This window comes from Amblyomma americanum, chromosome 4 (assembly GCF_052857255.1).
Source record: "Amblyomma americanum isolate KBUSLIRL-KWMA chromosome 4, ASM5285725v1, whole genome shotgun sequence".
In the NCBI taxonomy this organism is placed as follows: Eukaryota; Metazoa; Arthropoda; class Arachnida; order Ixodida; family Ixodidae; genus Amblyomma; species Amblyomma americanum.
The window spans coordinates 198,227,359-198,244,114 of NC_135500.1; the positions used below are offsets into that span (position 1 = coordinate 198,227,359).

At 44.2% G+C, this 16,756-nt stretch overlaps 1 protein-coding gene across 1 annotated transcript in view; it reads left to right on the forward strand.

Moving 5' to 3' along the window:
* LOC144129961 (uncharacterized) overlaps positions 1 to 14,967 on the forward strand; it is a 67,995-nt gene extending 53,028 nt beyond the window's left edge. The window contains exons 18-26 of the mRNA XM_077664015.1: positions 1,045 to 1,119; positions 1,809 to 2,029; positions 2,306 to 2,430; positions 2,523 to 2,629; positions 2,965 to 3,266; positions 5,255 to 5,367; positions 11,755 to 12,013; positions 13,025 to 13,215; positions 14,574 to 14,967. Of these exons, the coding sequence (XP_077520141.1) occupies positions 1,045 to 1,119; positions 1,809 to 2,029; positions 2,306 to 2,430; positions 2,523 to 2,629; positions 2,965 to 3,266; positions 5,255 to 5,367; positions 11,755 to 12,013; positions 13,025 to 13,215; positions 14,574 to 14,752 (1,572 nt within the window). The 3' untranslated portion in view covers positions 14,753 to 14,967. The remainder of the gene's footprint in view (positions 1 to 1,044; positions 1,120 to 1,808; positions 2,030 to 2,305; positions 2,431 to 2,522; positions 2,630 to 2,964; positions 3,267 to 5,254; positions 5,368 to 11,754; positions 12,014 to 13,024; positions 13,216 to 14,573) is intronic.
* The last annotated feature ends 1,789 nt before the right edge of the window (positions 14,968 to 16,756 follow it).

Below are 16,756 nucleotides of genomic sequence, written 5' to 3' on the forward strand. Positions count from 1 at the left end.
GCCAATCGTGTCCAACTCGCGTTGGAGATGTCTGTGCAGCAATATCAACACCAGAGGGAAATCAACGAACGCATTCTTGCCGAGATAGACACGCTCCTTTACGGCCCGTAATAGTCGTAAGATAAGGGACATTCACCTATGTAGTTGCCCTGAGATAGCGGCCAAACATTTATAGCTCTGATGCTGGGGGCAGTTCACGTCTGCTTTCACGAGCAGATGAAAGGACACAGCGTGACACAGGGCTTGTGCCGGTAAGCTGGTGTCATTACTGTCAATGACATGGACCTTGGATACCTGCAGAACTTGCTTCTCAGTGTAAGCAAATGCTCCTTTCGCAAGCTATTGTTTTAGAGTCGACTTAGTATGGCGGCCTTTATACATTTCTCGCCTTAGTGCATGGGTACACTTCTTCGAAAGTGGAGCCGCGCTGTTTCTAGTGCGCTTTATATAGTTTTCATTATGCCAAATAATTTTTCTCATCTCTTCAGAAAGCCTACTCATAGAGGCCTTTGCACTCACAGGCCATTACGAAGTCTATAACTGAGATGATCCGAAATACTTTCGATTAAGATTTGACTTTGGGATAGTTGGTTCATACTTGAAACAATAGAGAGCAGCGCAAAAAAACGGTACAGAACAAAGCAAAACATAGAAACGGAGGGTAGGTGCTGTCCTATGTTTCCATGTCTCTACTGTGTTTTGTGTCGTTCTTTTGCGCTGCTCTTTAATGTATCCGAAATAATTGCCTAGTTCATGCTCAAATTGTCGTCGAACGATCACTGGCTACGCACTTTTCAAGCATCGTAATTTCATGGAAATTTATCTTCTCGAACAGCTTCGCAAAAATGGTTCGACGTGATGTTGTGTGCGAAGCCTACCATTCTCTTATTCCACGTCACGATGCTAAAAAAAAACCAGCTTTATTTTTGACTCAATAATTTTTTTCTAGAATTCTCGGCTGTCACTGCGGTGTGCTCTGTTTCAGCACTGTGCTATCTATTTTCGCATTTTATGACTTGACTATATGTTACACTGGCTCTCTAGACCGGACGCCACTTGTCTTCTTTCGAGCTTTATGAGGAGCGCGACGGCGAGATACTGGACCCCGCCAGACGCTCGGTACATCCGCCTTAAAAGGCTAGATCTGACAACGACATTCCGAGCCCTCATGGGGCTAACTGCATAGACTCTGTTTAGACGTTTCGTTCACGTGCAAGTACTTGCATTTTATTGGACTAGCGGACTCCCTGGACTGTTCTACTTCCACTAGTACTTGTGGAGCAAGTACGAGTGGTGTGCCTAGTAAATGTGCGTCCTCTCGGAGGACTTAATGTCGGCGGTTGGCTGCAGAGTTCGAAAGCTGTCCATGAAATGCGGGTGTTTTCACGCGATACGGGCATCGACTCGCGAGTGTAATGCAAATGCGTTTGTGTATATGTTCATCTCTCTTTTCACCACATCGTCACCCATCACGACCCTCTTTCTTCTCCTTTTCCTCTTCCATCCACATTGGAGAGTAGTGGGCCAGATATTCGTCCTTCCGGCCAACCTCTCTGCTTTTCAGCTCAATAAACTTATCTCTTGCATTCTAAGAAAAACAATTTTGTGCATAATGCGCATTGACTGGAGCCCTGAGACGCACACATTGCATACACATTAATTTTGAACACGATATCAAGGGGCGAACTCTGTACACGGACATAAAGAGTATGACGAGCGGCATTCGATATGTGAAGCAAATTTACCTGGTTACGATGAACAAAGTCTCAGAAGAGTGCTTCAGATTTACTAAATTCTTCTTTTTTCAGACTTTAGCTTGGCAAACGAGCTTGTCTCTAGTTGTCTTTTGGGCAACCGCACTTGCTGGATTCTTGGCGCTGAAGAGTATAACAGCCAGAAGCCGAAAAGAGCGCAAGCGCTTACCACCTGGTCCCAACGGCGTCCCCATACTGGGCTACATACCGTTCATACGGAAGCCATTTCATATCGTTTTCAAAGAGCTAAGCGAAGAATACGGGCCGATTTTCAGGTAAACGTTTTCGGATGTTGCTTCGTGTTATGAAAATTAGAGCAGCAAAGAAAGGCCGCAGACCCTGCTTTTCAATGTATGTTTCTACTTTTGCCTTTTATTTCGCTGTCTAGAAAGAGCTGACCGGAAAATATTTGTCAGAATTAGTCAAATTAAAGGCCATGAATTAAGTGCATAATTGCGGCATTTCTCAGGAAAGCAAGGCGCAGTCAAACGTTTTACGTGCATGCTCTGTGAGATTGATTGACTTCTGTAATGTTTTCACAACGCGCGTAGACTTCGCCTCGGAAGCAAGGATGTGGTAGTACTAAACGACTTGACGTCCGTCCGGGAGGGACTGGCTAATCCCGATGTGCTGTATCGACCCGACGATTTCATCTTCCGCTACCTCGGAGTTAGAGGTCTAACTTTTTTTCAGCTATGCCATTCGTAGTGCATTTCTTTTATACACTGGTAATATCCAGCTGACCTGCGTCCTCTTTTTTTTTAACAGGTATTTTAACTATGAATGGCGAACCATGGCAAGTGAACCGGAGGTACTGCTTTCACGTTCTCAGAAATCTGGGATTTGCAAAGAAGCCAATGGAGGAGCATATTCAAGTAAGAAGCCCTTCCTCGGTATCAAGAGCCGAGCAGATTTAGATTACTGTTATGTACCCGTTAAATGAATTCATATGTTTTCAGGTGTCTCAGTGGAACCAAAGCGCATTTGCTTCTAATACCAAAGTAGTTCTACTACTACGAAGGTAGCGTGTTGCTTAAAAAACAGCCAATGATTTTTTCATTATAGCACACAAGTGTGCAACGTAACTGTCATGTTACATTCGTGCACATGTTCTCGCAGTGAGTGTCGTTCCCCCGCAGGTGAACACCATGTTCTATATGAGGCCTGAAGACCTAATACATATTTGTTTCGCGTGCCTTTGGATCTGCAGGAAGAAGTGCAGTGCTTCACCGACCTATTATCTTCGAGCAATGGGCAGCCCATCACTGTGGGTAAGACACTCGCAGCCAGTGTTGCCAACAACATCTCGGCATTGGTGTTCGGCCAGCGATACGACCTGAATGACCCAAAGGGTCGCTCCATCGAAGATCTTCTCACCGGCTTTTTACGCCACTCGAGCTTCCTTTCCGTGGTGGATTTTCTACCGGCGATTCGCACCTTGACTGCGTATATTCCACGGACCAAAACGAGCATCACGAGTTACATTTTCAAAGAGTTCATCCAGCTCGTGAGGTGAGTTGGCGGTGAGACGCGCTCACTGCTTCCTCAAAAGAACAATTAGGACAGTACTATTCAATTTTCTTGTTTAAAGAAATTTATTGCTGGTATTTTTGTGCCTCCGTTAATTTCCCTACGGCAGAAAAACCCACTTACTGCTGGTAATATGGGATTGAGAAATTTAACATCCTTTTCTTGCCACTGGATCAAGACTTTTTAATCACCCGAAAAAGTCAATGACGCTGTGACTGAGATGCATAACAAAAATAATATGCATGATATCATTGTCATTTCGCAAAAACGGTGCGTGGCGGAGATAAATTTTTTGTCTTTTCTAGTTTATAAAAGTTATATTTTCGGTGGAAAAGGAGTCAATTGTCGTTAGAAAGCCGTTATTTATTACGGTTAAATAACAAGCACGCGCGCACCTAAAATTTGATTATAGTCAAGAAATATTGGGAGTAGACGCTTGCTGCGTCCAGGTGTGAAAACCCACAACGTGCACTTAGTAGAGTAGGCCCTTGCGACTAATCGATACATTTTAGATGACGGCATCCCGGGGAAGGGGGGGGGGGGGGGGGGGGTTGGTACTGCTTAGCTAAAACAAATGGCAGTGGAAGAATTCGAACAGTTTATTATGAGACATGAAAAATCAGATGATGAAAGCACGGCTAAACTTTGTCACGGAATTTATTGAACGACTCTTCCGAGTCCGAGCAAAACATAAGGTTCAGGCACTCGTCGAGAAGGGAGCCGCAATCCTCGGGCACAACTGACGATCCGACTAGCGCAAAGCGTTGATGGAGCACTCGGTCCAGGCTGTCGTCCAGGCAAATGGTAACGCCGCAGCTTTTGAAGGATTCCCGTATCACATCTTCCGATACTGCCGCCCACGCTCTGGACGCGAAGTTCAGGACATCTTGCCGCGACGGCTTCCGGGGGCTTCCTTTGCTAGTTTCCTCTGGAAACTGCTTTACCTTGAGCTTTGGCGTACCACCTGAATGATCACATTGCAGCTTTCGACCACTCGGCACTCCCCCCCCCCCCCCCAAGCAATGGATGCTTGATATGTATTTGCCGTGTTTTTGAAATTTTCTGGGACGTGGCACATAATCGCATTGGTGCTTGCTCGGTTTGTAGGAAAATCCAAATTTAAGAAGAAAAGGTTGCGGGAGCTTATTCGAGCATGGGCGGATGAGTAGTATTTTACGGTAATACAGGGCAACTTTAAATTGACTGCAGTGTACCTTTAAAGTAACTTTCGGGAGATAAACGATAAGAAGCGTTAAAGCTTCTAGGCTACCTAATGTAAACGCCTATCTACAAATTTCTCACTTCTCTATAAAAGATACAAGAACGCGCACACCAAGGCAGATGTCTAAAAAAAGCAAGAAACATTAACCAACAGTAACCAACAATCGGCCTTGTTTGGTTATTTGAGGCGCTTAAGCTGCAAGGTCACACTTAGCATTGCCACTTGATTTTTATTGCGACAGCTGTACTACGCCAGGTCTTACCGCTCGTCGAATATGTGGATGCTTACATGATTATAGCTTTCTAAACATGTTTGCCGGCTCTCTTTCTTCTAAACTGGCCACTGTCATCATTTGCGTCCTATTAATGATTCCGTAATGCCTTTCGAATAATTCATGAGAAACAATTAAAAGTTTCTTTAGCGGACAGGCCAGTGGCATGATTTTTTAAATTTATTTTTGATAGTGCATATCATATAGCAGATCCAAGCAGAACAAATACATAAGTACATGTTACAGATCAGAGGGCAACAATTAAAATAAACAACTAAAAAGAAAGAATGCAGCATCATCATGCTCTGTCACTGTATCGATGAACTCGACTCTGTTATTGTATCCGTGAAAAGGAGGAACCACAAGTTGAGGTCCACTGTGCCGATTCAGTGCTTGCTTCATAGCCTCTTGCTTCAATGCTTGCTTCATAGCCTCTGCAGACAATAAATATACAAACTCTTCCTGCCTGTCATACAGAAATGAAGTGAAGGAGCGAGAGGGAAACATGGAGCTCTACATGGAAAGGGACTTTATTGACGGGTACTTGAGGAAGATGGAAGAAAACAAAGGAGCCAAGTCGCATTACTCCCGTAAGTGCTGCTTGTTTCGATGATTTGAGTCGAGGCTTATCTCAGTACACCTTGAAAACTAGCCGCGCATAAGTGTGACTGAGCTTTTGATTTGCTGGCCAGCCTGACTCAGGAGCGAGCTTGCTTGCTTGCTTTACGGAAAAAAAAAGTGAATTATTAAAAAAAAGAGAGAGTCACTGCTTAACAACGGCGAAGAGAAGGAAAGGTACAAGTCAGTGCTGGTAAAATTGAGTAAGTATTTGTGTTTCGTGCCGCAAGTGTATTAAATACTTAGTTATAATTAATACGGCTTTTAACACAGCCTTTGAATTGACGCCCACTTCATCTGGCTTTTTGCTTTCGCTTCCACTTCGAGCCACTTCAGGTCTTTTCCGGAACTTGCGAATCTTCTTTTTGCTGCTGGCTTTCATCCCTGCACATAAGCGATGCACTCCTCACAAAAGTTCGGCTTCGATTTTTTACTTCTGTCGCATCACTTACGGTCGGCGGCTGCACTTGACACAGTCCACCCAGTAATAATTCGTTTGGATTAAGCGGGACCTCGAAATTGAAAAACATTGATGGATGAATGGCAGAAACACAATTCCTCCTTTTACAAGGAGCGGGGACAAGTGTAATCAGAGTGGTTTTCGTTAGTCAGGAGATGCTAGAACCTCTGGATGGATGAGCGCTAAGTAGGTTGATGGATAGGTAAACAAATATACATGAATGGGTTGGGGAATATATCTGCGAGCAGGATAGACGGGTTCACAGGTACAGCGATGATATTCTTAAAGTGGAACGGTAGAGATTGTTGGAAAGCTCGTATTTTGCTCATTATTTTATTTTCTTGTTTTAGGTAACTATTGATTTTATCTCAAATAACAAAGAATTGATCAGGAATACTTTTTGTTTAAAAGTGATTATAGAGAACGCATGTCAGCTTTTCTTTCTTTCATGCTTGCCTTTAAATATTGTTACGCTCCTAATACTTCAGCTCCAACTTGTCAAGCATTACATCCGAGAGGCTAATCTTTTCCCCGTCGCGTTAAAATTAAAGTGCCTGGGAAGGTTCACAATGGCCCCCACCTCCTAGTCGACGCATACTGCGACGCTGAAAAAAAAACAATTTTTAACGAGTCTTGTTCAATGTCGCTTGCCATAGGAGAAAAACCGTTAAGGGAAATTCCCTCGGATTATTCGGCGGGCTTTTCAGATCGCTTCATCAAATTTCAAGCAGTGGAGCAATACCTCGCAAACTGTCCAGATTTTTTTTAACTGCATTGTTCTCCATTCGAAGAAGATTCATAGTCAGATCATTTCTTTCCCTTTTCTTTCCATGAACTGCTCTGGCAAGTCAGCAGTTCCGTTTATACTCCATTATTTGAACACGGTTTTGCATTTTTCTGGTCCGCTTTTTTTCTAGCTGTCAGCTTTATTATCAAATTGCTACAGCAAACAAGAACGAAACCTTGCTTGTTTATACTCAGCCGCGAGCAGCTCTAAAATACAAAATAGTTTTTTTTTTTTACCAAAGCAATCGGCAAGACCTTACTGAGAGACTGTTGAAAGCGCTGCAAGGTCACACGTACATCTATTAAGAAAACGCGAAAAACTGGCGCTCGTGGCAGGTGTAATAGCCTATATATACATAGATGACCTCCCCACAAGTTACAGCAACATGAGGAAAAACCGGTGCTTGGTTTGTGCTCACAACCCGGAACAAGCGTATTAGCATATTCCACTTGGTGAACGGTTGACAAACCTTCGGCACGTGACACCTTGTCACCCCATCTATTACATTTCCGTACGACGATAGCCTTTCGTCTTTTATATACTGCTTTAACTGCTGCCGTATCTGCGCTATAACCGATATTTCAAGTGGTCGTACTGACACAACAAAGACGACAAACTCGATATGAACTTTTACCGCTTAGGAATACACATTTATCACGAAAAAGAACTGATCCTTCTTGTCTGAAAAATAATAGTCGCCGAAAGAAAAAACACAATTTTTTTTTCTGAAATGGACGCCAAAAAAATTCCGCCGTATTTGAAAAAAAAGAAACCAAAGTCTAGCCTCTAGTTTTCATCCTTCCAGGTCTCTGTCAAATAAAAATCGTAGCACACAGCACAGGAAATTCTACCGAGCGCTTTTCTTGTGCCTAGGGAATTTAAAATAAAAGGCACAGACACGGCAGAGCCATGTACAAAAAATGTTTCAAAAGCGAAAAATACTGCACGTATGTATGAAAGATGAGAAAGGCTGTGATAATTCTGCATCTTGAAGCAGCTTTTATCACGAAGACTCACCACAGAAGTGGTAACTTGGGCGTCCCATTTTTATCTCTATGCAAAGTACACGAACAACCCCTAGGATTTCGCACACGCATGTTTTCGCGATTTCTTTTTAGGCCGGTTGCTTTATTACGCCAAGAAATTCAGCCACAAGGCAGGTAAAGCAGTACAAGCTTACGGCCAGGACGCGAGTCCAAAAAACCCGGCTTTTTCTTAAAAGTGCTTGTTTGCTCTATAAAGGGGTGTTGAACAATTTTTTCACACTTGAAATAGCCCGTTGTACGCTGCAAAAATACTAACGCTTCCAAGATAGCGAAATGCCCTAAAAACACACTCTTGGTAGTCTCTGAAGCTTGGCCGTGAGACAAAAAAATCAAGTCGAAGTTTGTTGTTCGATATTAGTTCGCGCATGAAACAAACAAAAGAGCCACATGACAACAACAAGTGAGCTGCACGTTTATAGAGTTGTCACGCTTACCTGGTCGCTTTCATATCGGAATCAGTTTATGTGGATGTAATAAAAGAATATATTATTTATTTCTTGCATCACGCTACTAGCTTCTTCACTAGTGAATGAAGCTACGCAAGCAACAAACGCTTCACAAGGACAAAATTCTGAGTGCAAAGAAAAGAGAAAAGTATCAGGAGCAGAAATTCAGAAGGAGCCGGAGGGCTGTGCACAGTTGCTCAATTGTACGCAGAAGGAAAGCTGTAACACCATCTATGCGATTTCCTCAAAGCGCACTTCTTCCAGCGCGGGAATGCAGAGAATACAAAGTGTCATATTTGGCTTAGCTTGCGTTGGGAAAAATATAAATTGTTTTTTGAGGAACGGAAATGACGTAGTAACTGTCTCGCATATCTCGGTGGACACCCGAACCGCGCCCTTACTGTCTGTCTCACTTATCTCGGTGGCACCCAAACCGCGCCGTAAGGAATGGGATCACGGAGGGATTGAAAGAAGGGGAAAAAAAAGAAAGGTGCCGTAGTGGAGGGCACCAGGAATTTCGACCACCTGGGGATCTTTAACGTGTACTGACATCGCACAGCACACGCGCGCCTTAGCGTTTTGCCTCCATAAGAACGCAGCCGCCGCGGTCGGGTTCGAACCTGGGAACTCCGGATCAGTAGCCGAACGCGCTAACCACTGAGCCACCGCGGCTATGTTGGGCCGAAAGCATGGATTCTGCCTCGGATGTCGTAGATGCGCTGCGACGCTCTCATCTGTGCGAAGGTTAAATTATTTCAATACTTAGAGAGACACGTTGAGTTTTCCGAAGAAGTAGCCGTAGCCATAGCCGTCCAGACGCATTCTCAAATAGTCGTGATATTAGACTCTCAAACCACGTATAGAAAATACATCAATGGCCGGTTTGGTAAGCGGGACGCCTGGATGCTCAAGATTATATAATTTGGAAGCGCACTACCAATACGGTTTCGTGGACATCAAAGGGGGCGAGGCAGCAAACTAGCACCCGACCTCGCTCGCGAATTACTACCCCGAGCACCGTCGCAGAATGACCATGGCCATGACGTGCCACTCTAGACCTTTGCTGAAATTTTACAAAGCTACATGCTAGAACGTGTCCAGCAATTTCGGAAGAATTTTTAAAATTGAAAAATTGTAATTGTAAGATACTTTTACGGTAATATTGAAGGCAGTGATCCAATATTCTGATCTGTATCAAAATCTTTCCTTTAAAGTACTTCCATCGGTCGCATTGAACAGTTAAGTCTGCCATTGAAACCCAATGAGGAACGCTTTTGACGATAGCAAAAGCGTTAATAGAAAAAAATTCAAGAATTTTGTTTGCGTCCCAACAACGCAAAAACTGAGGACTGGGAGGCGGCGGTTTTCAGCTCACATTTGGAGGACCAGGTTTCTGTGGTGAACTGGGCAAGAACGGAAGAATGGGCTCCTGGAATGAGGGCCCACACAAACATTCTATGCATTATACGTCTCTCTCTCTCTCTCTCAAGTCTGCCTTCGGGTGATCTGCCGATATGCTGATTGTTGTAGTGAAATCTTACATTATATGAAAAAAAGATTGCCTTCATAAACGGTTTCTCTTTCAAAAATGCTTTTGTCCAGGATTGCTGGGTATGTTATCAGAATTTCAGAAACCCTCGAAAGAATTAGGCAAGGACGAAGAAATGTCATTAAGAAGGATACAAACCAATGCCTTTCTCATCCCCAAATTACTACACATGAGCACCTGTTAGTCAGACCTTCACAGGTCAGAATGTCGGCACTGTTGAGAAATTGAGGATCTCTACCACATGCTATGGGCTTACCAGAAAAACAAGGGCTTATCCCCATCCCTTCCCCAATCCCCAAACAGTGGGAGGCCGTCTTGCTCAAAGCAGACCTTGAGGGCCAGAAATAATTCGTAAGAAAGGCCGTCGTAGCAGCTTCGACAAATGGAATTGTGAAATACGAACTATATCCGTGGGGTCTATACTCGATTTAGTCAGTAAACATTTTCAACAGCAACAGCGAAACGCAGAGTGCTCCTCAACATTTGGAGAGTGAAAAATGGCGCTCCCAGTACAGTTGTTGCGAAACCATAATTTTTCTTCCGGCATAGCCGCTTACTATGCGGACTTTCAGTTAATTTTCAACTGATTCAGGCAAGTACCTGGTTCAGACCTAGCTTGAAACAAAAATTACCACTAAATGCCACCTCTGCCAGAAATATGAGTACGTACAATCCAGCGGTTTAGCTGGGAGAATTGTTTTTCGATTTTCTCTTGGCGAGCCAACGGTCAGTAGGCATGAGCTTCCGCCCTCTGTTGAAGCCACATGCGGCGTGCATGAGCACACTACGTTAAGTCAAGCGCACTTAGGAAAGGAATGTAATAGCCAAACGCGCGCCTATAATCTCTCAGAAAGAAGTGCGTGTTTATAGCAACATACGCGGCTTAGGGCAGCAATTTTTAGGCGCCCAGTAGAATAATTTGAGCGTCGCCTGGGCATCGCAGGTTCCCTATAGCAAAGCCCTAGTATGCGCCCAGCAGCTTGGGAGGGGGATGGCTACTGCGGAAAACCTCTCCCACACCGGTCAGCCGAGTAGTCCAGCTTTGTGCAGGCGCCTTTGCCACGACAACGTTGTTATTGTACCAGAGAGTTCCGCGCTTATGCGAAGAAAACCACGTGACTTCCGGCACGCTTCCTACTACACACATGCTTTTGTAGCCTTTCCTATGTTTTCGTTCCCCCATGGAAGTCGCGAAACAACGCTTCGAAACCCGCAATAATGCTACTTAATCTAATGATTTCACTGCCTCACCGTGGTCATGGCGTCCACACTAATTTTCTCGTAAGGTGAGTGTAACTTGTGCTCAATAGCGAGCAAGTTGTATGCTATGCATACTGACAAGCTCTGTCGTACTCTTCAAGAGAATGCAGTAGTAAACATATAAATCTGAGAAGGCAAACTTCAATACTATTGCTAGTTTACTCCGGAAGTGTTAAATGCAGTAGATATACCATGACTAGCAATGAACGTTGTTCATCATCAATTTTTAATCTCAGAAGTAATAAAAGCAACGATTGTGTGAATAAAATTCAATGCTATGTTTAAAATTCGGTGCCACAGACCGAAGAATTAACCTGTCCCAGGCCTCTCCCGCTCATTTTCAAGAATCACCACAGCGCCTCTTTATTAGTTTCTGTTTCTTCATTTCCTCAATTAGGACATAGTTTCCTATGAAAATGGCGGATTATCTCGCGTACTCAGTTACTCCCACCACCTTTTATTGAATTTCCACCCTAACGTACTTCGTGAGATTCGGCCGCCTTCAGTCAAACAGAGCCACTGATGAGCTCTCCTGACGAAGGTGAGCCGCTATAGGTTGGCTGTTGCGTACGTATACTGATGAGAATGCTGGAAGATAAAAACAAAAACACCGTACAGGGTGTCTAAAATTCACACCGCTTACGAGCGCGTTAGTATAGACTGTGCTAACACTGTACATTATGCCTTTTGCATCCTCTCTTTCAGAAATTGTCAACCTGTACCATCTCCCGACTTTCACTTAGTAAGAACAAGATGACAAGAAAAGAACGCGCACACCAGTGAAATGACATTTCTATTCTAATAAATGCAGTGCGCTACCTGGAAGGAACCGCAGTCAACCTGTATGGTGCGTCCACAAACACGGTTCGCAGCACGATACTGTGGAACCTGTATATCTCAGCCAACGACCCCGCTGGGCAGCAAAGAAAGCTGCAGCACGAAATTGACAGCGTCGTGGGCAGCCAGCGAGCGCCTCGTTGGGAAGACAGACACCAAATGCCGTTCACAATGGCCTCGATATTAGAGACGCTGCGCTGGCGGACCATGGCACCCATCAGCATACACAGAGCGTAAGTTTGCCACACGAAGTGGATGAAACCGAGAAAACCGTTTAAAGTAGCCGCCGAATGCTTTTTTGAGCGCGTTTTTGGATTGATTTGCCTCGCTTGTTTCTAGTTACATTGTCAGGATTCATACAACATTAAAGTGGGTAAATAACACGTTGTTGCTAGCCTTTGGAACTTATCTAGCAGCGCCGACTGCAGTTCCTCATGGTGCATTTTAGATGCGAAAAAAAAATATTGCGGACCTTTCATGCTGTTGAAATCTCATGTTCTATGGCTTCGTTGCGTGGTATTTGCCATGTTAGGCTTGACAAACGTCTTGAGCTTGTTTTTGTGTGTTTGGCAGGCGCGGGGCATGGGGATAAGATACAAAAGGTTTATATACAAATTTCTGAATGAACGATACGAGTTGCACTTTCTTCATTAAAAAACAAACAAAACAAAACAAATGTAGCGTCCAAGGCGGTAGAGAGGACTAATTTCTTTAATATACTTAATTTGCATGCTAAAGAGGTTCACATCAATGTCTTGCGAGCACAGAAGATATGCATGTCAACAGAGGTAACGAGCAACAGATCCAAAGAATGAATACGTAATTTAATTTCGTATAGGTCCCTCTGATTTGAAAGGAAACAAAGTTGAAGCATTCAATTAACGATTACTTCTTAATTAAGTGCGAAAAGCACGCTTTTAGTTGTTTTCTACCTAGTTTTTCTCTTCTCTTGTAATACCCAAAAATCATATTCAACTTTAGTCTGAGAAAGAACAGAAAAAAAAAAACATATTTTTGTGCAAACCAGTTGTTCCCCTTCACATTGGAGGAACCTGCACATAGTTCGGGTGCGTGCATTTTTCAATATTCTCTGACGAGTAAAATTTGTAAGTGAGATTCTCTTTCCGAAGAATTGGACCTAAATTCCTTTCTAGGTTAGTCGTTTTCGAAGGGCACACATGTATTCAACGTGTGTGCTTTCTGTTATTTTTTATGCAACCCTCGTTTTGTTTTTGTTTTTTCAGTGCAGGGCGCGACACGGTTATTGGCGGGTACGATGTTCCCGCCGGTACGTTAGTCGTGCCCAACCTGTGGAGCATCCACAACGACCCCGAACACTGGCGTAACCCATCCGAATACGACCCCACAAGATTTCTTAATGCCGATGGCACGAATGTGGAAGACAAGCCGCAAGCGTTTGTTCCTTTCAGTCTCGGTAAGTTGCGCATGTCCACAAGGCATAGTTTCGATGCGTGCATTAACAGGACTTTTCTCGCCAGGACGCGCTGCTTTTGAAAGGGAGCATTTTAAACATTCTTATAATGGGATGTAGACTGCAAGATGCCACACTATATGTAACCATCATTGTATAAAATGATCATACCTTCAGAACGGTTATAGACGCAGAGGATTAGAGAAGACCGACGAGCTTTTGGGACATTGCTCAATTTTTATTAGTTTTCTGTACTACTAAACGCGTTAGTTTCTTAAACTGATTCAGACACTCACTTAGGAGCCATCCGCACTGCCTGCACTGTTTATTAACTAAAATATATTACACTAAATCACTTGAAGCACACGCTGCGTGCATAAACCAACAAACTGCTCGTTAGAGGAAACTTGGCATATACTTTTAAAAAGAATTTTAGTTTTTAAGTGACCGTGCTGAGAGGATGTGGATGCGCTTTGTTGCGTAATTAAAATTAAACTTGGGAAAGTTATTCTCATTGTTCAGCACATTCGCATCTCCCTTCGCATCGAAAAAAACAAACAAATTCGAACGGCAAGAGAGTATCACTGCATGACCAACATAAACTGCCAAAAATTTTGAAAATTAGAAAATAGTAAGTCACTGTTACGGAAGTATTGAGGGTAATGGTCCATTCTTCTGATATGCAGCAAAACCTTTCTTGTAAAGTGTCTCCGTCGATCGCATCGAACAGTTAAGACTGCCATAGATACCAAGGAGGAAAGCTTTTGACAATAGTAAAAACGTTAATAGAAAAAAAACGACCGCTGTCGGGTGATTTGCAGGTATTGATTGTTATAGTGAACTCTTTCATGATATAAAAAAAAATGCGTTCATAAATGATTTTCTGCTCAAAAATGTTTTTTTTTTTTGCCCAGAATTGTTGGGTATGTTCGCCACAAAAGAAAGCTCGAAAGAACTGCGCTACAAAACCAAGAGAGATACAGGGTTGTTGTGTCTCTCATACAACGTCTCACCATCTGGTTAAATTTAAGACGCAATAAGGGGCAGAATTTTTAATTCTTTGAAGCATAAGTAATCAGAAACTGGCGTTCCATCGACTGCCGTTTTGATGACTCAGTTTTTTTCCGCTTTTGTCCTAGGTCTTGTATACTGCCCAAACACATTCGAAAGCTCCTTGTCATTGCCAGTATTGCATATAGAGTTACTGTTTCTCTCACATTCTGTAAACCTAGCCGTGCACATTGTGCCTCTAATACCTTGGCTGAGCTCTCGCGTGACAGCGCTAATGATGGAATGGCCTTTAAATTTTTTTGGTAAATTTTTCTTCTCACGAGTAACATTGTATTTCTTTTTATCTACAGGAAGACGCGCGTGCCCGGGCGAATCCCTGGCGCTTATGGAAATCTTTCTCTACTTAACCACCATACTGCAGAAGTTCAGCGTCCTTCCCGAAGAAGGTAGAACTGTATCGCTCGACGTCCAGCACGTTCTCATCTCGGCGCCCAATGATATGCAACGACTTCGCTTTATTGCACGATGATCTTAGACTCCTCGCAGCAGGTGTGCAGCTAGAAACCTCACTGTAATCAGTCACGAGAAAAGTACTTTCTTTGCGAGGCCAAGACTAACCGAATTGCACAGTGCAGGCTGGCCTTAGAATAAAGAGAGATAACGTTTGAGCTTGTACAACACTGCGCGGTGACGGCAGCGGCTGCGATACGCGCCACTCTCATTGGCTGCAGCTGTGCTGCCGCACCCCCTCCTCATTGCGCCGTGTGACGCGCGCGTCACCACCTGCTTTTTCGCGCTTCAAGTTCACGGAGAGAGAGAGCGTCCTCGGACAGACATCGGCGAGATCCGTGACTGCGGCTAGAAATGCTACGCACTAAAAAATATTCGATAATTCCAATACCTACATTGGCCACGTCAGCCACCGTATCTTAAAGCGAGTAAAGCGAGTGGTCCACCGAAAAAATGTCGTTTAGTGTACCCTGTGAAGGTGGCAGAAACGTGCGGGTTTATTGTGTACCACTCTAAAACCTAGACTCTTTTTAAAACGGATTAACCCCGGAAACCCGGCAGCTCCAAAGGACAAGCATTGTACAGCGTTTTGACACATTAGTGTCTGACACCGTCCTAAAGCTGAGATAAGTGATAAGGGCTGCTTATATATTACTGCCCATTTACCGGGTTGTGTCAGCCAGCTCGCGACCAAAAAGCGTAAGTAGTTACTGAAACACCTCTGCTTTGCGCCCGACTCCTGACGCTTCACGTCCACGTCGATGGTCCTAAGTCCCTATCGCGCAGATAGGCCCGCCCGCGGACGCTCTGGGCCTTATGTTGTCTCTAAGTGCTTACAGTTTCATTATTCTGTTTTATGCGAAGCATACTAGCCGCACAACCGAGCTCTTCCATGCTGCGCCGCGCGCGGCCGCGTAGCTACCACTTGACCTACATCGGCGCACCACGTGATATGACGTCACAACAGCTGTGAAAGCTGGGGCTCAACTCGTGCGCTCGCTTGCGGACGCGCAGCCTCCGCCGGCGGCCTAACTCCCGCTCCTACCGCTAGGAGATACTGACGTCACGCAATTGTATAAAAGGCGACGCACTCGTTGAGTCAGTTGAGCAGCGAGATGTCGGCCAGGGTGACGGCGGCTCGCCAGACCGCAAAGCGCAAGTTACAAAGAGCCACGGAAACGGGAGAAGAACGAGAAGTACGGCTTGCCAAGCGACGTATGCTTCGCATCCTAGGCTTAACCAATAAGCTAAGCCAGGCCATTTTTTCATCCTACTTTCCACTTTTTTACCCCTTCCCTCACGGCATGGTTGCGTTGTTCACACAGAACAAGAAAGTTACCACGCCTTCCCTCTTTTCAAAATTTCTCTTACTCGCTATCACGGTTGTTCTGCCCACGACACCACCGTAGTGTAAGATAGATTATATCATGACTAAAAAAAATAAACAAGAAAAATAATGTCCCTGCCCACACACCGTAGTGTAATATATATTATTTTGGGACTAAAAAAAGAAGTAAGAAAAAATGAACAGTGGGTGTGGCGTTATTTCTGGGTCTTTCCGGCTCTGCAACGGCCGCTTGGCGGTGACATGCCAAAAAAGGCGCCGTTATTTATTGCTGTGACAAAAGCTGGCACGATTTATTTCTGAAACAGAAAACAATCTCTAAGTGCCTTGTTTGTCTACGAATATTATCTGGCTGTTTGTGTTAGTTAAAACTGTTAATTTATGTTATTGGCAGCTGTTAAAACTGGATTGTGAGACATGATTGAGGAGAGCACTCTGTAGATGTCACCTACCTGACGGTCTTCAATGCGCAACCAAGATCGCAGAAAACGAGCGTGCTTGCGTTCCTGCTCACCTTAAATACAGCTGCCGCTGCCGGGTCCCAGCCAGCGACCTGGGTGCGGTCCACGTTAATGAGAGGAGAATTCAAAAAAACTGCTGACGAAACATTTCTGGGTGGGGGACTTTGCAGTTCATGCTTGGGTTCTAGGTCAAACATTGTTAACTCAAGCTGTCAAT